Raw genomic sequence first — 26,880 nt, forward strand, 5'->3', positions numbered from 1 at the left:
AAGTGAAACTTTTGCCAAAGCTTTTTAAAATCTCCCTCTCCCGTTTCCCACTCTGCCACCCCCCGATGGTAACAAATTTTAAATAAATATTTTAAAGTACAAAATTTGATAAACGAAAAAAAGATTTTTTGGAATATTATTCAACTAAATCAAAACTGATTTTAATAAAATGTCAATAACATCAGGAGCGTGAATTTTAATTTTACGGACTAACGAAGGAAGATAAATATTTTGTAGTTAATTCCTTTGCAGGATGTAGCGCAAATCATGTGCATAGAAGGATTATTAAACTAATTCCATTTCTGAATTTGAACAGGACGGCAATAGCGGGTGGACGAAAGTCGGTCGGCAGTTTTTCCAAATTTGTTCGTGCTCTTCATCATTTTGCGATTTTATTATCAATTATACAGGGACCTATGCCGTGACAAATAAATTATTGTCTTCCAAATTATTATTTTCAAATTTCTGCTTATATTCGCTCTGACCAGAATTGCCATCAAAGCGACATATTCCTATTGATAATAGGTTCCTCTAATTACCTATTATCAATAGGAATATGTGGCTCATTCCGTTCATTAATTACATTTCTGACGCAATGTGGTCCAATAATTTTTTTATCTCAACTTTAACATCAGATTCTGAGACCTTTATTGACTCAGGATAACTGTTTTTCCCTTGAAACTTTTTAAAAGTTAATATCAAGTTTTTTGTTAACGAAGCTTCTAATAAGTAAATAATGAAGCTTTATTAAATCTGCTTCCGTGATAAGTGATATTTCTTCACACATTTTCTAAACACCAAAATTCAAAAATATATATGCGTGAAAGTTTACACCGATATGATGTGCCTAAATAAAAGTACGTATAAAACAAACATTTGATAAAAGTGAGAAAATGATAAAATGAAAACCAAAGCTCAAATATGTGTATATATGTATGATGAAAAAAAAACAATAAAATATGCACGAATATACGTACACGTAAATACAAAAAATTATAAAAAATAACACACAAAAAATCGCATGCCTGGTAGAATAACATGAATAACAAAGAAAGTTGCAGCTGAAATCAAAAGCATAGACTTAGAAAACATTAACTAATATAAACAAACTTGACTCATTTAAGGGCGAGACAGGGATCACAACTTTTTGTATACCTTAAATCGATGTATAAGGAAAAACATAGCACTCAAAAGGGCACTTAACAATTGTTTTAAAATAATAAAACAACATCTTGCATGAAAACTACTTTGTTATATAACATATGCCTTTATTATCAGCACTCAGTTCGATTTATGGGGATTAAACACTATCGCAATTTAATTTATTATAAGAGCTAATTTTTGTGCTATTTTCACTACACAGTCCGTGTGTTTCTATTGTCTCACTTCTCTTGCTTTTCGTAGCCCCTACGAATGGGATAGACAAAAATGTATTTACCGTTAGTTTTATTGGTATTTTAAGAAATAGCCTTGATACAAACAGTGGTAAATTTCAAACTTTTATAACTTTAACCTATGAAATCGACCAGTGTGCGACGGCGGAATTTTAAACTTATTAAAAACAAAGAATAAAAAATAAATTAATTAAATGCTTTCACAAATAGCTTTCTTTTATGTTACAAATGACAATTTGGGAGTTTAAGCTGAAATGTTGAATTTTCTTTAAGCTATTCATACAATATACCGCGGTGGGTACCCTGCAACCTTTAACATAAGGGTTAACCTTATATTTTTTTATTATTAGGATGCGTCCGATTGCGTTCATTCATAGTAAGAACTTTTTTGCCCGACAGTCACTCGGATTTCAACTCGTCTCATCACCCTGATCAATTATTTATATGTATGTGTTGAAAAACAATAAATTTGGAATTGATTCAAAGTTCCACACCTTACATTTTTGTATATTGAAATGCTGAAATTTGAAAGGCTGACTGTTCGATTCGACCAAAACGTGAGTAGTTTTCTTTGTATTGCTAAGACACCTCTCTTTATTATGACGAAGAAAATGTATTTATGGTATAACATACAAGTATAATAAGTTTTAAGGATTTATTATTTCGAAATTTCTCTCTACATAAAATATTCATTCCGATACCTCTAAGAAACAGTAATTTAAAACTTCTTTCATAAAAACCATCTAAACTATTATAAAAGCTTTTGTCTATTTTATTTGAACTACTTAAGTGTTGCATTTAAGTGATAAGAATATATTCAATAAGTGAGAGGAAATATTGTGAATTCAACTATCCAGTAATAACTATTCGAAGCGTTCCTTCAATTTCTCCCCAAATCCCATTTCATTTATGAATGTGTACAGTGTAAACGAGAATTTGGCAATCTGTAATGAAAGTAGTACATGTTCGAAAAAGCGCTACACCAAAAACGTGTATCCAGACATTATTGGGTAGTCGAAAAAGTGTCTTCGTATTTTGTCAATAGATGTCGTTGGAGCCGTATGGTATATCTCCAGTGCTACAAATCTGGTTGTATCGTATTATATAGTGTTGGAAAAATGAGATTTTAAGCTTCATTTACCCAAAAAATTATAATTTATTTCGGGGATGTTGAAAAAAAGTTACAGCTATTCAAAAATGAGTGAAAATAACGAAGAAATTCGCTATATTTCGAAATTTTTATATAAAAAGGGAAGAATGCCACGCAAGCCACCAATAAAATTTGTGACGTTTACAAAGACGATGCTGTATCAGTTCGTGTAGCACCACAATGGTTCGCCCACTTCCGTTCTGGAAATTTCGAAATTTTGATTTACACTGTTGAAAGTTTTACGCTGATGGAATAATGTCTCTAGCGGAAAAATGGCAAAAAGTGGTCGAACAATATGCTACATATTTACTTAATTACTTATTAGAATTGAAATGCGAAAAGACTTTTTCGATTACCCAATATATAACGAACCGATAAATTGGTGCTCAAATTGATTCTAAATAGTTTAATTCCAGTGAATGTTATTTCCCTCTGTGCGCGATGCAGGAAATAGATGATGAGCTTGCGAAAGCGTTTATCCCTATCCAGCCAATTGCAATGAAAGATCGCGTCCGGCAACTTAGCGCAGTCCGCCTCGAGCATTGATGCCTGATAGCAGCTGGGTACAGTTTGCATCAAAACAACCAGATAGTATACAATCGTGATAACCTTATGAATCGGATCGGCGAATATGAATATGTTAAGCATGCAAACGCATAAAATGGCCGCGGCGAATGTGAGTTGCAGAAAAATGGTCAGCGAGAGAATCGAACCAACGATGTCCGCCACCCTTGCAAATAAAAGACAGTTATACATACAGCTCAAACGACACGTGAAATCACTCACTGCAATATCTGCTGATGTGATGCTATACAAGCGACTAATTCCCGAAAATTCTGCTCGTCATTAAAGTCGGAGTTTGTGCCTAAACGACTGACGCGGCCCGTCAACAGCTTAATGTGGGTGCGTAAGGCACGTATATAAGTCGCCGGAAAGGTATCACTCGTCACATTGGTTTGCAGTAAGAAATGTATAACAACCACATCGAAAAAAAACTGCAAACAGTGTCGTAGGGGCTGATACGGTATCCAATCGATAAAAGGAAACCAAAATGTTTCTTGGTTGAGCGCAAAGAACGAAACTAACCAACTGATTGCGCCGTACATGGCATAGAAAATAGAGAATGTAAAAAATAGACTTCTGCAAGCCTTTTCGCAATCTTTGATTTCCAAGCGTTCCTCTTCTCTTACATAGAATTTATCCAAATTCTCGAAAATCTCTTCGACACTACGCAAACGCTTAAAGTTTATGGCAATTACTAGCGCCTTGAATGGTAATAATAGAACATTAAGCGATGCTTGGAAATTGGTCAATGTTGCAGTCATCGATGTATCGTCCATGGCTTTTATTACAGCAATACCAATCGATATCGGACTGAGTGAGATCACAATCCAGCTGAAAACCATGTGTAACAGATTTAAGAATTTATACGGACGCAACAGCTTCATGCCAGTTAGCTCCCAACTTCGAATTAACCACGTAAAAGAATCGTTCGTTTTGATTTCTGGGTTGCGGACCTTCTTCATTTTCAATTACTCTGATTAAAGCTGAAACTGTCGTAGAGAACTATAATTATGGAAAAAATGTTATTTAATAAAGAAAGAACATTCGCTAATTTATTGTTCAGAAGAAATTTAAATAATGCGTTCTTTATAGGTATTTACTAATTAGTATAAGACTTAGCCAAGCAACGGTAAAATAATTGTTAAGGGGGTATTTTGGTCTAGAAATTAAAAAAAAAAACGAATTTTTTTTTATATTTTCAAAGCTTAACTATTCAAGAATATGTGTACAAGACGATTTTTCAAAATTCAAATTATTTTCGGAGATATAGGCATTTTTCTGACCCGGCATCCAAACTGGTTCGGCCGGAACTAATCGAACAAACGACTTTACGCGAAACTTTAAACGCGTTTTTCTCAACGATACCCACGATTTCTCAGGTTCTACTGGACCGATTTACTTGATATTTTTATGGAGTCTTCTTTATAGGCTTGTCTATGGTTGTTTTTATTATTTTTAAAAAATTCGAAATAGCCAGAACAAGTGATCCATAAAAACTTTTTTCAGGCAGTCGCCAGATAACTAGGAGAGTTGAAATCATGGGCATGGTCACGTGGAAATTTTTAGAGACCCCCCACTTCGTCAGCTCATAATTTTTGAAATTTTTTACTTTTTTTAGTTTTTAATTTTTTTCTGTACTCTTCTAAAATTAACAAATAACTAATAAAAAAATGGATGGTAAAAATATTAATTGCCTTTTTTACGACACAATTTACAATTACCTGAAATTCATGCTTCTAGACCAGAATACCCCCTTAAGTGTTTCTGTTTTTCCTTCTCATAGTTTTAGCTTTAATTGTACAGACAAACGGGAAATCTACCTTCGAATAAGTGAGAAATTTAAACTAAACCGTAGCAGAAAACATTCGATACTCGAGGACTTCCAACCGAGAGCTTTTGCTTGTTAAAACGAGAAAAAACATTAACTTCGATTGCTCCGAAGCTATAATACCTCTCACAAATACAAAAGATTCGTTTCAAGGACTTAATTCCGATCGTTCAGCTGTATGACAGCTAAATGCTATAGTGACTACATCTGAACAATTTCTTTGGAGAATACATTATCATATTATTGCCCAGCTTCTTGTGGAGAAAAAGAAGTATTTAAATTTATTTTATAAGGACTCCTACGTTACTTCTGGGTTTTACAAAAACAGTGGCAAACTTAATATATCCTGTTCAGGGTATAAAAATATTTTTGATGGAGATGATAATGTCACCATCAAGCTGATGCTTAAATAATATCTCTCTCTGATTAATTAAAGAAAAAAAGTTTACATGTTGCACCCATAGACCCGACCACTAAGATTTATAGTCGAATTGAATCCACCTTTTTGTGTTATTTCTCTTGGAAATGAGAGGAAGTCATAAATATATCCGAACTTACTTGAAAACTTTGGATTATGTTGTTAATCTGTTCTCGGGAAAGCCATTGGGCCGACTACATAGCATCGATCTCTAACTAACCTTGAATTTATTTATCTTAGCCCAGATTGTGATGAAGACCATCTTAGCATACTATTTCCCAAACAATAGGGTCTACATAGTCGGTATAGACGCAACGGTTAATATGTCGAAGGACTTTCAGAACTCCTCGAAATTATTAGAGGAATATTTTCTGTTGCTGTAAATTATACTTTCCGAGCTAATAATAAAATCTGATAAGACTATCTAAAACTATTTATAATTCGAATGGAATTATTTGGTAATACTAAGTATTCTGCCTCTTAATATTCGCTATATAGTAACACTAATGTTCCAATCTGGTAACTCGCAATTTCGAGAGTCGAGAGAAATACGATAGAGGTGCTTCGAAACACGTATATACTCGTAACATCGTGACAGATGATGAAACGTGAATTCGCGCGTGTGAGACCGAAAGTAAGCAAAAATTATTCGCGCACGAAGCACTTCCACGCAAATAGAAATCATGAAAACTAACCGCCCAAGACGAATCGCTCATCACCACGCCAATGCGAGCTCTTACACATCGACAGAACCAACTGCATTTTTGAGCACTCAAAACATCAATTTGATGAGTTCGCCACCGTATAGTCCTGACTTGGCACCGTATGACTTCTTCTTATTCCCGTACGAGTAAAATAAGTTAAGAGGTAAAGATTTTGCGACACCTGAAGAGGCGGTTGACACTACCAAAAGGCATGTAATAATAATCCAATCAGAGAAAAGTGATTCGCTGATTGGTTCAAACAGTTGCAATGCGGAGTATCAAAGATCTCATCGAGAATATTTTGAAACGAAATAAAGCGACTTTCGATTATTAATATTTGTTTTTTGTTCTCTAATCCCGAAATATAAAAGGCATGCCTCGAATCAATAAAACTTAAAAACCTTAAACGCATTTTTTCCTGAACCGATCGACTTGGCATTTTCGCACGTAAGAATAATGAGCCGCGAATTGACTAGCCCTATGATCACAACCTGTATTCTTCTTTCATAGCAATAGTTTTTTTTTTTGTATTTGAGATTATTAACAGAAAAATCTTCCTCGCGGCTAGAGACCTACTTTCGGAGGTCCTCTTTCAGATCAACAACGGGATCAAGGGAATTGGCAATATTTCAAAATAAATCACCGAGTATTGAAGTTTATTAAATTCGAAAAAAGCACATTTTTATACTTATATGGATATCAAACTAAATTGCTCTTCAAAAAATCACAAAAAACGCGATTTTTCTGTCTTGCTAGTGAACACAACCACTTAATGGATGTAATCGGATTAATCCTGTCTTCAGCACATTAAGTAGGTTTCTGGTTCTTTCACGACGAGAATTTGTAATATTTTCAAACTTATTCTGAATTTTCACAAATCACTAGCCTGTGGTTTATATACAAAATCTCACTAATAATAAATTTCACTACGAAATTACTTGAGTAAACGTCTAAATAGCTTGACTCTAACAATCTTCTGACATTTCGTTCTCATTTCATATGCCCTTATATATGATTGGTCGCATTTAATAGACCAAAAGTGCGCCAAGTAATATTACTATGACAGGACTATAATTAAATTCTATTTGTATGTAACACCGGGATATAATTGCGAAATTTTAATAAATATTTATCCAAATGGTAGAAGAGGGTAAAGCATGCAAGTGGCATATGCTTTAATGAAAATTATTTATTTATTATTAGAAATGTCATATGATTTCAAATAATGTGGTTATAATGTTTAATGTTGAGTTTCTATAAAAGTTATTTGAAAACCTCAAATGTGGTTTGATGATGTGGTCACTTCCTTGAAATGTATAAGCCTGTAATAAAAAGCGTGTACTCTATTAAAAAGTTAATAAAGATTCTGAAGAAATTAATTTTTAACATTGTGACAACACGTGGGCATTTAATTTAATAAACCGCTGATATAAGTAATTGAGAAAGGGGGAAAAGTTTTCCTCCTTAAGAACAATACATGTTACTTTGTAAATAGTTAGACTTTTTAATTTAAATTTCGCGTCAAAACCCATTAATCGAAATATTTTTTTCTAGGTTGGTGAAACTGTCAGTGACATCTGTGTCAAATGTTACATCAAAATATTCAATAGTGTTTAGTATACGCTTGTCTTTCAGAAGTTCATAAAGTGCATTCGACGATTTTTACGATGAGTGGAATTATTCAACAAAGAATTTCCATTAAATTTTGTCTGCGGAATTAGATTTGTGGTGCCGAAACATTCAGAATGTTAAAAAAGCCCTTCGGTGATAATTGTTTGCCGCTTTTGATTAGTACAAATTATTCTAAGAGGGTCAAGAACGCGCTGACGACAAACCACGTCCAAGACGGGCATCAATAACAACTAATGATAAACACATTATAAAATAAAGGAATTGGTTATGGAGAATCGTCGTTTCACAGTTAGAGATCTCACTGGCATCGTTGGGATATTAGAAGGATCAGTAAAAACCATTTTGAAAGATCATTTGGGCCCAAGAAAAGTGAAATCACGACTGGTTTCAAAATCACTCTTTTTTTTGCAAAACCACGTTAACCTCTGTGAAACAATGCTTTCCGACTAAAAGGATGAAACATGAAACATATTATTACTGGTGCCTCCTAGACAGCGTAGAGGGTTTTCCTAGCTAACGAGCAAGTGGCTGGTCAGTTGTCTCCGAGCACTTGGATAATCAGGACGAACATTTTCTCAAGACGTGTTTCTGTGAGTGGAGCAAGCCGAAATACAGCATTCGTTAGAACAAAGGTACGCGATTAAATTCTGTGTGAAACTCGGTAAATCTGCGACAGAGACGTTTGATATGTTCAAGCAGGCTTACTCAGATGTTGCTTTATCAAGAAGTGGTGTGTTTCGATGGCATCAGGCTTTGACGAAGACCGTGCTGGGAGACCTGCGACTTCGACAAACACCGACAATGTGACTGGTGTGCGAAAAGTTTTGCAGTCAGAACGTGCGGCGAGTGGAAGTGCGCCAAGAAAATTTGAGATGTGTGGGAGTGACCTCCAATTTTTTAGTAGCGTAATCACAGATGACGAGTCATGGACTTTTTGTTTCCTTGCCTGAAAAGGCCGATGAAAGGCAAGCATTTTGAGATGACAAAGGGGATTCAAGCAGCATTATCCGCGACTCTCAAGGCTATTCCATAGCATGCCTTCCGTGACGCCTTCAATGTTTGGAAATCGCGCAGACAGCGCTGCATCGTCGCAAAGGGAGCCTATTTTGATAGTTTTTAAAGATCTGTAATGATTGGTTCTTTCCAGGCAAACCCTTTAAGACGGAATACCATAGGCCACATGAAGATTTTGATATATCGCGGACAGCATCAATAGTTTCTGGAACCAGAACTTGTTTTGAATGACCTTTACGGAGTGATCTACGACGTCGTTTAAATTCACCATACTTGTGATAAACACTGGTCCTTGATGACGCTATATCGCCAATAATTTAATGAAGTTCATATTGCATCTGTCATTCCATTTTCGGTGGAGATGAATATTTTAAATTACCGCAAACAGCACAAATAGCACGCGGATGTCAAAACGTTCGGAGTATGCCCATCAAATATGTCAAAATTTACGACAAAGTTGTGAGTTGCACTGATCACTTGGTTCACCAACTGCCAGTATATGACCGGTTGTAGATTTCTTCCGGTCAACAATTGGGTGTTTGTGTGCAATAATGTTCGATTTCCTCCGTATTGTAAGTTCTAACAGATCACTCTCTGATTGATATCGCTTCGTAAAACCATATCCACCATCAATACCATGGTGTGTAGAGAAACTTGGATTTGAAAACGCTGAAAACTGCGGTAACAGTCTCGCCAAAAGCAAACCAAAGATGCATTAAAAAAGAAATGAAACAGTTCCGAGTTTTCGGAAGAGTAAACTTATGCATTTTCTGATTATTTTATTCTTCAAAGTGTTAAATAACGATAATATCAAGCTTAAATTAAGTAATATCAAATTAATAAAACTACAATAACTTCAGCTTAAACAACACTTTTGATTAAAATTATTTTATCCTCGATTCCTTATTCGAATTCATGCTTCACATTCTCTCCAACGCCCATTCGGTTATATAAGAATTATAAGGTATATAAAGAAAATGAGAATTTGGCGATCTTGGAAGGAAAAGCAAATAAAATTATTTCTCTCTTATAAATTTGTGAGGGTGTATTGTCCACTCTCATCTAACGACTTACCGACAAAAAAGGGCCCAAATCAATTTTAAAAAACTTAACAGCTACAAAAGAGATTTCCTTCTGAGCGCTATGCAAAACATACATAGATCAACACACGACGCAATCGTTTATCCATATTCCACCAATTGCAATGGACGATCGCATTGGCCAACTTTACGCAGTCCACCTCGAGCATCGATGCCTGATAGCAAGTGAGTGAGGTTTGCATCAACAAGCAACCGTAATAGACAATCGTAATTGCCCGATGATTCGCGTCGGCAAATAAAAACAAGTAAGGAAGGGCTAAATTCGGGTGTCACCGAACATTTTATACTCTCGCATGATAAAGTGATAATCGAGATTTCATTAAACGTCATTGAAAAATATGTCAAATACCGTATTTTTGTAAAGTTTTATTCCGCTATCATCATTGGTTCCTAATGTATATACTCGTATTATACAGAAAAGGCATTAGATGGAATTCAAAATAGCGTTATATTGGAAGAAGGCGTGGTTGTAAACCGATTTCACCCAAATTTCGTACATGTCATCAGGGTGTTAAGAAAATATTATATACCGAATTTCATTGAAATCGGTAGAGTAGTTCCTGAGATATGGTTTTTGGTCCATAAGTGGGCGAGGCCACGCCCGTTTTCAATTTTTAAAAAACGCCTGGGTGCAGCTTCCTTCTGCAATATCTTCCGTAAAATTTAGTGTTTCTGACGTTTTTTGTTAGTCGGTTAACGCACTTTTAGTGATTTTCAACATAACCTTTGTATGGGGGGTGGGCGTGGTTATTATCCGATTTCTTCCATTTTTGAACTGTATATGGAAATGCCTGAAGTACACGACTCTGTAGAGTTTGGTTGACATAGCTATAGTAGTTTCCGAGATATGTACAAAAAACTTAGTAGGGGGCGGGGCCACGCCCACTTTTCCAAAAAAATTGCGTACAAATATGCCCCTCCCTAATGCGATCCTTTGTGCCAAATTTCACTTTAATATCATTATCTATGGCTTAGTTATGACACTTTATAGGTTTTCGGTTTCCGCCATTTTGTGGGCGTGGCAGTAGGCCGATTTTACCCATCTTCGAACTTGACCTTCTTATGGAGCCAAGGAATACGTGTACCAAGTTTCATCATGATATCTCAATTTTTACTCAAGTTACAGCTTGCACGGACGGACGGACAGACGGACGGACGGACAGACAGACATCCGGATTTCGACTCTACTCGTCACCCTGATCACTTTGGTATATATAACCCTATATCTGATTCTTTTAGTTTTAGGACTTACAAACAACCGTTATGTGAACAAAACTATAATACTCTCCTTAGCAACATTGTTGCGAGAGTATAAAAAAGTTGAGCATGCAAACACAGAGTATGGCAGCAGCTATTGTGAGCTGTATAAAGACGGTGATCGAGAAAACAGAGCCGACAGCCCTAGAGATTCTGTTGGTGGATGGAGAAATTACAAATTCATGCACGATCACTGCTTAGCACATGAAGGTAATTCTTACTGCAATAATCCCTTATATGAGCGTACGCAATCAATTAGTTCCTGATAATTTTCCTCGTCGGTGAATTCCGGATTCTCGCCCAATCTGCTGATACGTTCCGCAAGCAGCGTAATATGTGTACGAAAGGGTTTGATGTAAACAGCCGGATATAGATCGTTCATGCATTGAATGATCAGCAAAAAGTATAAATAAACCACCTCGATGAGAAAATGAAGCCAAAAGTGTATGGACGGATGTGGAATCCAGTCAAGAAGTGGCAACCATTTGTTTAGCGGTTGAGTGTGCGTAAAAACTGATGTTAGCCAAGAAACTGTGCAATAAGCGAAATAATGGGTTGTCAAAAAAGGCTTGCGGTATTTTTATTGATTTTTTTTTTTTTTTTATTGAAATTGAAATGAATTTTTGATGACTCATGCCCAGCTTTTGACCGATGCTACGGCTGCTACTATGCCGGTCTCTTTCGCCCAATTCAGCGATTTTATCGCAATTTTCGACGACAGGCCTTCCGGAGCGTGGCGCAACTTCGACCACCTCTACACCAGAACGAAAACGTTGAAACCATCATTGTGCGGTGGAAATGGAAACTGTCTCGGGTCCATAAACTGCACAAATGTTATTGGCGGCTTGAGATACATTTTTGCCTTTATCGTAGTAGTACTGTAAAATATGCCGAATTTTCTCTTTATTTTGCTCCATGTTTGCGACGCTCGCTATAACTCACGAACGACTTAAAAGAAACGACAATCAACCAAACACGTGCTAGGGCGTGAATAAAACTAGAACTACGCGCTTCTAGCGCCAACTAGCGAAATTACCGCAGGACTTTTTTGACAACCTATTATAAAGCGAGAAGAGTTACGAATAAGTGTGCTGATTGGATAACGTGTTCCTTTATTGCGAAACGTCCTTGTGGATTCTGATAGCGTCCATCCAAACTTTTGAAAATCGGTTCGACACTTTGTAGACGATATATGTACAATACTACAACGAACGTCTTTAGCGGTAGACCTAGCGCATTAAGTTTTGCTTGTAGAGTAGTAAGTATAACGGTCATAGATGAATTTTGCGTAACTTGCATGAAGCCAACAACGAAAACCACCGGGTACATGCACAGACAAATACAGCCGTAAGGTTTCAATGGTTTTATCCCAAATAGTGCCCAACATGAAAATATCATCTGAAACGATTCATTTGTCTCGAATTCTTCACTACCACGTCCATAATATAAGTTGAAGAAAGAACGCATATTCCTCGAAAGCTTTGCTCTGCAATCACCACATAAAAAGGATAAAAGAATCGTTTTACAAATATTTTGAAATAAATACAGTTATTTATAAATAGGACGAAGAGAAATAATGGAAAAATATGATTATCGATTATTGAAATCGACCTAATCCGAACATTGTTCTTAAATCATCGATTAGTGGAAAACGAATAGGGAGGTTGCCGTTTGTAGTCGCGATTCCACAGTATATTGAGGATTTAATATGTCCGTAAAACTAGATTTCATTAAATTGAAATCGATAACCTCGCTAGGTCGTCAACCATTTTCGTCTCAATCATGAGTTCATTCATAGGTTTTGTACGGCTTAGAAGAAAGAACCCCCTCAAGAGTGACAAGCTGGAGCAAGGGCGTACGCAAAAGAGTCTGGATATCATTTCATAAGCGCTCTGTTCATTTGCAACATAGTTTGTTCAGTTGCAGTAAGGAAGGGCTATCTTCGAATGTAACCAACCTTGCAAATTGCCAAGACCAAAGTCAGGGACATATCGTAAAGTCAACCAGAGGTTCGATATTATGGATATATACATACATATATGACTAATGACCGCCATATTAGGCATACGATACTTATGTTAGAGTAACGAAAATAATTATATTATATTTTGGGTATTTAGAAATTTGGGTAACTCGTAGATTAATTTCACATATTTTTGGCAAAGGAATTATAGTACATCCAATATTATACGATGAGTTAATTTTGATGATAATTTGATAATCTCATATTCGTATATAGGAGATAGTATTGACCGACCCGTTTTTATTTCTTGGATAGTCAAAAAAATCTTTTAGTATTGCTAACCAAACTTCAACATTTTGTTTTTTTGTTTATATTGAACCTTAATGAAACAAATATGTACCGTTTCAGTCGAACACTTTTGCCATTTTTCAGCTAGGGACATTATTCCATCAGTGTAAAACTTTTCTGGCTTCTCGGCGAAAAAATGCAGCAAGTAATTTTCATAGGCTTCTCTTGAAGTCAACTTTACTCCATTAAGGGAATTCAGCATTGACCGAAACAAATGGTAGTTCGATGGTGGAAGGTCAGGGCTATATGGTGGATGCATCAAAACTTCCCGAGTAATCACAGATGTGTGTTGTCTAGCGTTGTTCTTGCTAATGATCAGTTCTGGCCGTTTTTTCGATTGCTTGCTTCAATCTCATCAGTTTTTGAAAGTAAAATGTCTTTTGTTGAACTTCGTCACGCTTAAACCAAGATCTTTTTCGCACATTATTATCTTATTTAATCCACTTTTCGTCTCCTGTTACCATTCGCTTCAGAAATGGTTCGATTTCATTTCACTTCAACAAATAATCGCATATGTTAATTCAGTCCAGTAAATTTTTCAGAGAAATTTATTAATGTATATACATCGAGCTTCTTTATGTAGCCAGCCTTTTTTAATTGGTTCAAAACCGTTTGATGATGAATGTTAAGTCCTTAGCGATGTTATGGCTACTTATATGACGATCCTGATCAATATTTTCCTTAATTTCATCGACTTTAGGTCGACCATAACGAGGTGCATCTTTCACATCGAAATTTCCAAAACGGAAGCGAGCGTACCATAGTTGCACAGCATCGTCTCCATAAACTTCACAAATTTCATTGCTGGCTTGCGTAGCATTCTTCCCTTTTTATACAAATGTTTCAAAATATAGCGAATTTCTTCATTATTTTTACTCATTTTTGAACAGCTGCACTCGTTTAAATTTTTCCGAATTTAATTCTTTTTTGTTAAATAAAGCTTAAAATCTCACCTTTCCAACACTATATGGTATGACACAATGTGATTAGTAGCACTGGAGGTATACGACTTCAGCGACATCTATTGATAAAATACGAAAAGACTTTTTGGACTACCCAAGATTGTCGGAGGTCTATAGTTTAAAAACATTGCTTTAAAGGCCACTACACATTAAAAAATAAATACATATACATATGCATTTTCTAGATCTATTTTATTGGAGCTACTTAAGTGTTGCATTTAAGTGCAATAATATTAGTTAATATATTCAATACGTGACAGGAAACATTGTGAATTCAACCCCGGTAATAACTATTCGAAGCGTTCCTTCAATTTCTCCCCAAATCCCATATCATTTATGAATGTGTACAGTGTAAACGAGAATTTGGCAATCTGTAATGAAAGAAGAATATGTTCGAAAAAGCGCTCCACCAAAAATGTTTACCCAGATGTTATGTTACGAACCGATAAATTGGTGCTCAAATTGATTCTAAATAATTTAATTCCAGTGAAAGTTATTTCCGTCTGTGCGTGATGCAGGAAATAGATGATGAGCTTGCGAAAGCGTTTATCCAAATGCGGCCAATTGCAATGAAAGATCGCGTCCGGCAACTTAGCGCAGTCCGCCTCGAGCATTGATGCCTGATAGCAGCTGGGTACAGTTTGCATCAAAACAACCAGATAGTATACAATCGTGATAACCTTGTGAATCGGATCGGCGAATATGAATATGTTAAGCATGCAAACGCATAAAATGGCCGCGGCGATTGTGAGTTGCAGAAAAATGGTCAGCGAGAGAATCGAACCAACGATATCCGCCACCCTTGCAAATAAAAGACGGTTATATTGTACATACAGCTCAAACGACACGTGAAATCACTCACTGCAATATCTGCTGATGTGATGCTATACAAGCGACTAATTCCCGAAAATTCTGCTCGTCATTAAAGTCGGAGTTTGTGCCTAAACGACTGACGCGGCCCGTCAACAGCTTAATGTGGGTGCGTAAGGCACGTATATAAGTAGCCGGAAAGGTATCACTCGTCACATTGGTTTGCAGTAAGAAATGTATAATAACCACTTCGAAAATAAAGTGTAAACCGTGTCGTAGGGGCTGATACGGTATCCAATCGATAAAAGGAAGCCAATATGTTTCTTGGTTGAGCGCAAAGAACGAAACTAACCAACTGATTGCGCCGTACATGGCATAGAAAATAGAGTATGTAAAAAATAGACTTCTGCAAGCCTTTTCGCAATCTTTGATTTCCAAGCGTTCCTCTTCTCTTACATAGAATTTATCCAAATTTTCGAAAATCTCTTCGACACTACGCAAACGCTTAAAGTTTATGGCAATTACTAGCGCCCTGAATGGTAATAATAGAACATTAAGCGATGCTTGGAAATTGGTCAGTGTTGCAGTCATCGATGAATTGTCCATGGTATTTAATATACCAACACCAAACGATATCGGACTTAGTGAGAGCACAAACCAGCTGAAAACCTTGTGTAACAGATTTAAGAATTTATACGGACGCAATAGCTTCATGCCAGTTAGCTCCCAACTTCGAATTAACCACGTAAACGAATCGTTCGTTTTGATTTCTGGGTTGCGGAGCTTCTTCATTTTCAATTACTCTGATTAAAGCTGAAACTTTCGTAGAGAAATATAATTAAGAAAAAAGTGTTATTTAATAAAGAAAAAACATTCGCTAATTCATTGTTCAAAGGAGATTTTACTTATCCGTTCTTTATAGGTATTTACTAATTAGTATAAGACTTAGCCAAGCATCGGTAAAATAATTGTTGAGTAGTTCTGTTTTTCCTTCTCAAAGTTTGGGCTTTAATTTTACCAGGCAAACGGGAAACCTACCTTCGAATGAGTTAGGATTTTAAACTAAGTCGTAGCAGAAAAGCACTCGATGCTTAGAGATTTCCAAGAAAAAATATTAACTTCGGTTGCACCGAAGCTATTATACCCTTCAGAAATGCAAAAGGTTCGTACAAGAACTTAATTCCGATCGTTCAGTTTGTATGAGAGCTATATGCTATAGTGGTCTGACGGTGAACAGGAGGTGAAGTAATGTGCAAAATTTCAGATCGATATCTTTAAAACTGAAAGACTTCGGCTGTACACAGACATACAGCTAGACGGACCCCACCTGCTCGTCACGCTTATCATTTAGATATATATTTTATATCATCTCCGGCGTTTCTTTCTGTCTTTTACAAACATCCTGACCAATAAGATTAATAGTCAAATTTAATTCACCATTTTGTGTAGTCTTCTCTTATAATTAAGAGGGAGTCATGTGATATGTCCAAACTTACTTAAAATTTTGGTCTTATGCTTGAACTGAGGATGACTGATCTAACCACAACTCCGCATAACCGCTTGAAATTTCAAGAAAAGCAAATACAAACCAGAAAGAATTAGGTTAGTCTAAAGTAGAGTTAACAAAGCTCAGCAAAGGCAAAGGATTATATTGTGAATCTGTTCTCGGGAAAACCATTGCGCTTGGCTACCTACCATCGACCTCTACCTAACCATATTGTGAAGAAGAACATCTTATTATACCATTTCCCAAACAATAAAATCTATATAGTCGGTATAGACCCGAAAATTTATACGTCCAAAAACTTTCAGAACTCCTCGAAATTATTAGAGGAATATTTTCTGCTGCTGAAACCTTTGCGAACTAATAATAAATTATAATAAGACTATCCAACCCCTATTCGGTTTGAAAATTTGGTTTCATTTAAATTAAAACGAATATCGACGAGCAAGATGTTTCTATCCGCCTTCTTTTAGACAATTTCAACAATTTATAATTCAAATGGTATTATTTGGAACATAGACCAGTTAAAATATACTAAGTATTTTGTCTTTTAATATTCCGTATTTGGTAACACTAGTGTTGGAATCTGGCAACTCACAATTTTATCGTAAAGTCGAGAAAAAACGATAGCGGTGCTTCGAAACACGTTTAAGACATCGTGACAGGTGATGAAACGGGAATTTATGCGTATGAGACCAAAGCTTCGAAGAAATCAGAAAACCAACCGCCGAAGACGAATCACTCCTCATCGCTACATTGCGACCCCTTTTACATTGACAGAACCAAATGCATTTTTAAGCACTCAAAACATCAATCTGACGAGTTATCCAATGTATAGTCTTGACTTAGCACGGAAGGACTTCCTTTCCGTACGAGTAAAATAAGCTAAGATGTGAACGTTTTACGACACCTGAAGAGGCGGTTGACACTTTCAAAAGGCACATTTTGGAAATAAAAAAGTGCTTCAACAATTGCAGCAGTATAAAGATCTAAACGGAGAATATTTTGAAAGGCAATAAAGCTATTTTCGATTATTAATATGTCTTCTTTTTGTTCTCTGATCCCGAAATATAAAAGGAAGGCCTCGTATCAATAAAACCCAAAAACCTTAAACGCATTTTTTCCTAACCGATCGACTTGACATTTTCGCACGTAAGAATAATCAGCAGCGAATAGACTAGCCCTATGATCACAACCTGTATTCTTCTTTAATAGCAAATTTTTTTTTTCTCTCTTTCTCCCTGCTAGAGGGGAGGACCTTCTTTCGGAGGTTCTCCTTTAGATCCGCTATGGGATCAAGGGAATTTACAATATTTCAAAATGAATCGCCGATTATTAAAGTTTACTAAATTCGGTATATCAAATAAAATTGCTCTTCACAAAATCACAAAAATTCGATTTTTCTGTCTTGCTAGTGGACACAACCACTTAATGGATGTAATCGGATTAATCCTGTCTTCAGCACATTAAGAAGGTTTCTGGTTCTTTTACGATGAGAATTTGGAATATTTTCAAACTTATTTTGAATTTTCACAAATCATCAGCCTGTGGTTTATATACAAAATCTCACTAATAATAAATTTCACTACGAAATTACTTGAGGAAACGTCTAAACAGCTTGACTCTAACAATCTTCTGACATTTCGTTCTCATTTCATATGCCCTTATATATGATTGGTCGCATTTAATAGACCAAAAGTGCGCCAAGTAATATTACTATGACAGGACTATAATTAAATTTTATTTACGTACATATGTAACACCGGGATATAATTGCGAAATTTTAATAAACATTTGCCGCACTGACAGGAGAGAGGTGCTAAAGTATTCAAGTGGCATATGCTTTAATGAAATTTATTTATTTTTTATTAGAAATGTCATATTATTTCAAGTACTGTTGATATAATGTTTAATGTTCAAATTCAATAAAAGTTATTTGAATACCTCAAACCTGTCGAATACACCAACTTTGAAATATTGTATAACATCACAATATAAAAGTACACATTATCTATTTCATCATATCACTTATTTCATCAATTTTAAATTTACTGACCTGAACTGAGAATGTGGCCGCTTCCTTGAACTGTATAAACCTGTAATAAAAAGCGTGTACTCTATTAAAGAGATAATAAAGGTTATGGATAAATTAAATTTAATAAACTGCAGATATAAGTAATTGGTAAAATACGCACAAAGGTAAGTAAGCATCCCAGCAAGAAAAAGGAGAAGCTTTCCTCCTTAGGAACAATATAATAGGTTGTCAAAAAAGTCTTGCGGTATATTCGCTAGTTGGCGCTGAAAGCGCGTAGTTCTAGTTTTATTCGTCGCATCGGGTCATGCTATACCTTTTTAAAAAGCTCATTTCACGCACTAACACGTGTTTGATTGATTGTCGTTTCTTTTAAGTCGTTCGTGAGTTATAGCGTCGCAAACATGGAGCAAAATAAAGAGAAAATACGGCATATTTTACAGTACTACTACGATAGAGGCAAAAATGCATCTCAAGCCGCCAATAAAATTTGTGCAGTTTATGGACCCGATAATTTCCACCGCACAACGATGGTTTCAACGTTTTTTTTTCGAAGATGCGCCACGCTCCGGAAGGCCTGTCAAAATTGCGATAAAATCGCTGAATTGGCATTAGTAGCAGCCGTAGCATCGGTCAAGAGCTGGGCATGAGTCATCAAAAATTCATTTCAATTTCAATAAAAAAAAATTCAATAAAAATACTGCAAGACTTTTTTCATTTTAATAATGTGTAAATAGTTAGACTTTATAATTTATATTTTGCGTCAAAATCCATTCGTCGAAATATTTTTTTCTAGGTTGGTGGAACTGTCAATGCCGTCTGTGCCAAATGTCACATCAAACTATTCATTAGTATTTAGCATAAGCTGTCTTTCTGAAGTTCATAAAGTGCATTCGACAATTTTTTTTTTTTTTTTTGATGAAATTATTCAATAAAGAAGTTCCTTAAAATTTTGTGTGTGGAATCAAATTTCTGCTGCTGAGAATATTAGAAAAGACCTTCTTTGTCCCGAGCAAGTACTTTATATACTTTTTATGTTATGTTGAAATTTATATTCAATTGGAGAAGTGTGGTCTAATCCGAATTCCTTTCGACCGGCCATGTCGACTACTCTACTCTTGGTTTTTGCACCACGATAACGCAACGTCGATACTGCATTGATTCTTCTCGAATTTTTCTCCGCAAACTGTTTAAGTCAATTGAAGACATTGAACGTGAATCGATACGCGCATTGAACGCAAATCCGAAAATTACAGCTGAAACAATTGTTTCGAGGAATGGAAAAACGTTGGCAAAAGTAAATTGTGGCTGAGCTAGATTACTTTCAAGAGAAGGACATAGCTTTTAATGAATAAATTAAGAATTTTAAAATTTTGAACAAAGTCTTTCTATTATAGTGTATAAGACGGACTACACTGTCAAAAACTTAGTCTAACTTCACTTACATTACTCACCTCAGAAAATAAAGACCCCATATCAAATTTTTCTAACGGGTTTCTTAAATATATTGGTTTTTAACATTATTGCTATTACATAGCAAAATTCCCCATATCTTTTTATGTTCGGGATAAAGTCAAGTGGAATATCGAATATAACTATTATGCAATACAAGTAGTTATATTGGCGGCAGGGTTAGTTCTGTACCGATTTCATATTACCAATTCGAAAAACGAACAGTCGATTACATTTTACATAGTATGTATATTTGTTTGTTTGACTTGGATAGGCTCCGAAACCACTTTGATGGTAGCGGAATGCCAAAAGAAATGTGCATGCAAAGATGAAAGCAAAGTTGCTCGGAGTATCATCAAGGAACACACAAAGTATCCGCTGTCACTAACGCTCAGTAGTTGGAGGAAGCTGGCATTGCAAAACTCCACCCTCAAACTGTTAGGAACTTCTTAATTTCACCCGATTTCAGTGCACATACGGTACAAGCCACAATTAAAGAAGAAAAATATTACGTAACGTCTACTATATTTCAAAGAGTTTAACTACCGTAAAAAAGAATTTGTATACTCTTGCAACCAGTTGCTACAGAGAATTATAGTTTTATTCACCTAACGGTTGTATCGGGTGATTTTTTAAGAGCTTGATAACTTTTTTTAAAAAAAAAAACGCATAAAATTTGCAAAATCTCATCGGTTCTTTATTTGAAACGTTAGATTGGTTCATGACATTTACTTTTTGAAGATAATTTCATTTAAATGTTGACCGCGGCTGCGTCTTAGGTGGTCCATTCGGAAAGTCCAATTTTGGGCAACTTTTTCGAGCATTTCGGCCGGAATAGCCCGAATTTCTTCGGAAATGTTGTCTTCCAAAGCTGGAATAGTTGCTGGCTTATTTCTGTAGACTTTAGACTTGACGTAGCCCCACAAAAAATAGTCTAAAGGCGTTAAATCGCATGATCTTGGTGGCCAACTTACGGGTCCATTTCTTGAGATGAATTGTTCTCCGAAGTTTTCCCTCAAAATGGCCATTCAGTTCTCAGTTCTTCCATTTTTGGCAACAAAAAGTTTGTTAGCATCGAACGATAGCGATCGCCATTCACCGTAACGTTGCGTCCAACAGCATCTTTGAAAAAATACGGTCCAATGAAAACCACACCAAACAGTTTTTCGGGATGCATGGGCAACCAAGATCATGCGATTTAACGCCTTTAGACTATTTTTTTGTGGGGCACGTCAAAAAGTCTAATGGCCCAGCTTTGGAAGACAACATTTCGCGAGCTGTGTGGCATGTAGCGCTCATCTTGTTGAAACCACATGAGTCAACATTTAAATGAAATTATCTTCAAAAAGTAAATGTCATGAACCAATCTAACGTTTCAAATAAAGAACCGATGAGATTTTGCAAATTTTATGCGTTTTTTTTTTAAAAAAAGTTATCAAGCTCTTAAAAAATCACCCGATACATATCACCTAAAACTAATCGAGATAGATATAGGGTTATATATATATAAATGATCAGGAGGACGAAAAAATTTGAAATCCGGTTGACTGTCTGTCTGTCCGTCCGTCCGTGCAAGCTTTAACTTGAGTAAAAATTAAGATATCTTGATACATTAAGAAGAAGAAGATAAAAAGAACTCGAGTCGTAGATGGGCGTAATCGGACCACTGCCACGCCCACAAATCGCCATTAACCGAAAACGCATAAAGTGCCATAACTAAGCACTAAATTTAGATATGAAGCTGCAATTGGGCATAGAGGATCGCAGTGGCAAGGGGCATCTGTGGAAACAAATTTTTGAAAAAGTAGGCCCTTTACCAAGTCTGATGTACATATCGCCTAAACCACTGAAGCAACAACAACCCAATTTGCCGAGTAAAAATCTTATAAAAACTCCTACTGAAGGTGTGAAAATGGATGAAACCGGTGGATAAACCCGCTCCCTCCTCATATAATGGTACTGCTAAAAACTAGTAAAATCGCGATAAATCAATAACTAAATACGTCTGAGACATTAAATTTTACCACCGAGATGCTATGGGGGAGCCTTATGAGAGCTGGTGTGAAAATTGGACGATGAGCGTGGAACCGCCCACTTTTTTGTGAAAACCCATATCTCGGGACCCGACCAACCGATTTCAACAAAATTTAGTGGGTAGCAGTTTCCTTACATTATTATGTCACAGTGTGAAAATGAGCGAAATCGGAAAAAAACCACGCCTACTTTTCATGTAGCACAATTTTAAATTCCACTTGATTCGTTTCCAGGACACAAATCTAGAAGGAATTAATTTAACGTGATAAAACTTTGCATCTTTAGTGTAGGCCACTTTATGACCAAAAACTGATAAAATTCAATAAAACCTATTCAAGACTCTAGGTACCGAATATTTGGACCCGGTACCTATAGTACCTTAATATACAGATTTTCGAACTTCCGAGTAACTTTGTACCGCATATATCGGCCAATATGTGTGTTATCCCAATGAAAATAAAAGAGCGTATTTTATTCGTAAAAGTTGATCTTTGTGCCTAAAATAGATAAATCGACAAGTTTTTCCCACGAAAACACGTTTTCGTTGTCGGTCCGAACATAGTATAAAAGTATGCTTTTTCTATTTCATCATTCATTATTTATTTCATCGATTTTAAAATTAGTGGCCTGAACTGAGGATGTGGTTACTACCTTGAACTTGAAAAATGTGCTATATTAAAAACTTAATAAATGTTGTGGATAAACTAATTTTCTTAATATTGTGACAACACGTGGGCAATTAATTTAATAAATCGCAAATATATGTACATACATAAGTAATTGGCAAAATACGCACAACGAAGGAGTAGCGGTAAACAAGCATCCCAGCAAGAAAGGGGAGAAGCTTCCTCCTTAAGGGGTCAGTAGGGTAATCTGGCCTGTTTTTTGGTATTTTTTTTTTCATAGAAATTTTTATTCTACAATAGAACTTTTTCACATATCATGAGATATAGATGGAGTGTATAAACAATTTTTTTTCGAAATTTTTTGATAACATCAGTCGGAGAAATGGCTGGGTGAATGAGATGCGTTTCACTGGCGGACACGATTTCTCATGTTTGGATCATCTGAAACACAAAAACCCAACTTATTCTTAAAAAGTATCGTCCCTACGAGAATCATGAAAAAATTTTGATAAATAAAAAGAAATTAACGTTTTTTTTTTAATTTTTCCCCATGTTTCTATACATAAATTTTGTCATAACATTATCAATAAATTATAAAAAATATAGGGACAATAGCCGGGCGTTTTATGAACATTTAAAAAAAACTTAAGCGAATCGGTTGAGTAGTTCGACCGGAATCATGTCCGCCAGTTTAAAAAAATGTGTTTTGAGAAAAACGCGTTTAAAGTTTGAGTTGTGCCCTCCGAGCGCTCCGAACGTCGAGCGGTATTATTATTTTTGGGCCTTTTACGAAACCTTCCAATGGTAAAGTGGGTTTCAAGATTAATTCTAATGGTATAAGGGCACAGATAATGCGAAAAGAAAAAAAAATAATGTCGCTTATAGAGGTATAGATAAGTAGCATTCTGACTTACGCAGGTCGATGAGGAAAAAACGACTCTCTCTTACAGAGGATTCTGTTTCTCGCTAATAGAGGTTTTGGGAGCTTAAAATGACGGGTCCTGGCTATAACTCTCACTTATAGAGTTTTCTTACTAATCCAGTTCTCACTTACCCAGGTTTGACTGCATTGGGCAGTCGAAAAAGTCCTTTCGTATTTCTAATCAAACTTCAATAAAATACTGGAGATATTCGACTGCAACGACATCTATTGACAAAATACGAAAATACTTTTTCGACTACCCAATATATTGACTGATATATACGGTATAAAGCCAAACTGTGGTCTAAGGAAAGTATTAAATCGATTTTACTCATTTTTTGTCACAATGGCGTATTGTTATCTTACAAATATTGTCCCGAATTTCAATACCAGACCTGACAGATTGGCCGATATGTTCGGTAGAGCATTAGCCATAATGTCCATATAGTACATATTTGATATCTAGGTCCTTCAAAGGTTATAGTCCGTCTACAAAAATTTATGGAACCAATATGAAATAGCTTCCATTGTGAAAACTGAAGAATCATATTCAATTTAGAAGTTTGTTATATGGAAAGTAGGCGTAGTTGTCATCCGATTGTACCCATTTTGCCAGTGTCAGAACGATATATGTAAGTATTTAGGGAACCTCACACAAAAAATTTAACACTTTGAGCCCCGCGTGCCCACCCGTGGTCATTTTTTTCTGCACCGGTGGGCCGCATGCTGACGAAGGGTTGTCCTTCAGTTGACAAGCTGGGACCAAAATTTGTTTACTTAGTTTTATTGATTTTTTGCGATTGAGGTGACTTTGTGATATTTACTTTTGATAAACCAAATGCATTTTTGTTGTTTTTTTTCTGTTTTTTTTGTGACCACCGGTGGTCACATTGTCTCAGAATGTCAAAATACATATTGAGCCCAAGTGGCCACCAGTGAGCATACTCTAATTTTATATTTTTATGTATGCATCTTTTTTAGTTTTTTATTTTTTTCATTTATTTGTTTTATAGATTTTATTTAAGATGTCTAGAAAACTTTTAACACGTGATGACATTGCTGACGAGCTCGAAAAATCGAGTGTAGACGAAGTTACAGGATTTTCAGATGATTCATTTGTTGATAATGACTTTGAGCCAGATTCTGAAAGTTCTGATTCAGAATCTAATAACGAAGATTTCGACGATAATAATGAAGATACAGCAATGGACTGGGTGAAGATCCTGACGAAGAAGTTCCTCCTGCAAACTTGATAAATAGTCGAACATGGGGGCCTGTTGGTGGAGATCGATTGACGTTTGTTGAGTCCCCGATGTGTACAGGCGAGAATCCTGACGTGGCTGTCACTTTAACTGGAAAATCTCCTGCAGATTTTTTCAACTATTTTATATCTGAAGACATGATAAATCTGTTTGTTACAGAAACTAACCGGTTTGCTGCGCAACACATTATTGCAGCCGAAACCTCCTCCAAGAAATCGCAGACAAAAAGGCTAGCAAAATGGGTAGATACCGATCCTTCAGAAATGCGTAAATTTCTTGGAATTATTATTTGGATGGTACCACAACAAAGGGATTATTGGTACAGGAACATACTGCATAAAAATGAAATTCCTACATTTATGAGCAGAAACAGATTTGAACATTTATTTTCCATGTTTCATACTTCTGATAACGAAAGCCAAGCTGAATGATCGCCTTCACAAAATATCTGACGTTCTAAATATGCTCCAGTCCAGGTTCAAAGAGGCGTACGTTCCAGAAAATCACGTGTGTATTGACGAAAGTAACGTTCCATTCCGTGGAAGGATACATTTCCGGCAATACATACCTAATAAGCGGCATAGATACGGCATTAAAGTTTTTAAACTTTGTGTAGCAGGAGGTTACACCTGGTCATTCAAAGTCTATACAGGCAAAGTGAAACAGGACGATACATCAGTTTCAGAAACAGTTGTAACTGAGCTAATGGATGGACTCTTAAATTCAGGAATAACCCTCTTCACTGACAATTGGTATACAAGTGTTTCGTTAGCAGACAAGATGATTCAAAATAACACCCATCTCGTTGGAAGTCTAAGAGCCAATCGAAAACAGAATCCTCCAGAAGTAATAAAAGCAACAGTAAAAAAGGGCGAAATAACATCCCGACAGAACGAAAATAAAATAGTAGTACTAAAGTGGAAAGACAAACGCGATGTATTAATGCTAACTACAAAACATGACGATTCACTTACAACTTTTTTGCACAAAGGAAGAGAATGCATCAAACCAGCTGTAGTGTTAGCCTACAACAAAGGTAAAACATTTATCGACTTGTCAGATAAGATGGCAGCGTATGCTCCCTACTGTCGCCGCACAGTAAAATGGCACAAACGTTTACTGTTCCATCTAATAACTGCTACCACAATTGTAAACGTCTTACATATTTTTAATACATTGAATGGAAAAAGGATGAATATAACGCGATTCAAGGAATTAATTGTTTCAGGACTTTTAAATTCAGATGCGGATATGATGCGACCATCGACATCTAGAGATCCCAAATAACATTTCTGAATAGTTTTGGAATAGTTATATTGAATTGGACTTGTTTTCGTTGAGAAAAAAAAAATTTTTATGCAAAATAAAATATGTATATTTATCTAAAATATATAATATATTTCTTACTTTTTAAATCCTGAAATGAATTTTTCTAACCTAAATTTGAATCACTATTTTTTGGGTTTTGGCAGACCAAATTACAAAGTCCAAGTCAAAAAGGCTTACATCCTGGGACCGAACAAATTTTATTTCAATGGAAAATGTATGCAGAACGTTTCCACCGGTGATCACAATGTCGGTAAATGAAACACGACGTTTGACCACGGGTGGTCACGATGTCCCATAATGAAAATCCACTTATGCCCACGGGTGGTCACATTGCCCCAAATCGTCAAAACATAAATGTCCACCGGTGGGGCACGCGGGGCTCAAAGTGTTAAAAGATATTTTCGTACTATAACCTCGTTTTTTCGGCTGGATATTTCGCTTGTTTTGAAGTTGAAATAGTGCATGACATATCTTTAAAGAAAATAAATGAAAGAAATTTAAGTGTTTATGTAAGTATGTATCTTTCATATACCACAATCCATTAGCCTTACACAATCGGGGCGTACGTTTACTTT

At 35.9% G+C, this 26,880-nt stretch overlaps 1 protein-coding gene and 1 pseudogene across 5 annotated transcripts; both read right to left on the reverse strand.

Annotated features, from left to right (window-relative positions):
- Positions 1-2,035: 2,035 nt before the first annotated feature.
- On the reverse strand, positions 2,036-18,277 carry LOC126760097 (odorant receptor 7a-like). Of its 5 annotated transcripts, none has more exons than XM_050475500.1 (4): positions 6,997-7,028; positions 3,331-4,110; positions 2,917-3,274; positions 2,036-2,338 (listed from the first exon to the last, which is right to left on the reverse strand). In XM_050475500.1, the coding sequence occupies exons 2-4, from the start codon at positions 4,068-4,070 to the stop codon at positions 2,258-2,260; spliced, it is 1,179 nt and encodes a 392-aa protein (XP_050331457.1). In that variant the 5' UTR covers positions 4,071-4,110; positions 6,997-7,028; the 3' UTR covers positions 2,036-2,257. The 5 variants fall into 5 exon arrangements, with proteins under 5 accessions (XP_050331457.1, XP_050331453.1, XP_050331454.1 ...); XM_050475497.1 differs by lacking the exons at positions 2,036-2,338; positions 2,917-3,274; positions 3,331-4,110; positions 6,997-7,028 and adding exons at positions 14,508-14,705; positions 14,778-15,135; positions 15,197-15,963; positions 18,246-18,277; XM_050475499.1 differs by lacking the exons at positions 2,036-2,338; positions 2,917-3,274; positions 3,331-4,110; positions 6,997-7,028 and adding exons at positions 14,508-14,705; positions 14,778-15,135; positions 15,197-15,957; positions 18,246-18,273.
- LOC126760101 (odorant receptor 7a-like) lies at positions 9,566-13,121 on the reverse strand (annotated as a pseudogene).
- Positions 18,278-26,880: the final 8,603 nt, after the last annotated feature.

The sequence above is a fragment of the Bactrocera neohumeralis genome, chromosome 5, assembly GCF_024586455.1.
Source record: "Bactrocera neohumeralis isolate Rockhampton chromosome 5, APGP_CSIRO_Bneo_wtdbg2-racon-allhic-juicebox.fasta_v2, whole genome shotgun sequence".
In the NCBI taxonomy this organism is placed as follows: Eukaryota; Metazoa; Arthropoda; class Insecta; order Diptera; family Tephritidae; genus Bactrocera; species Bactrocera neohumeralis.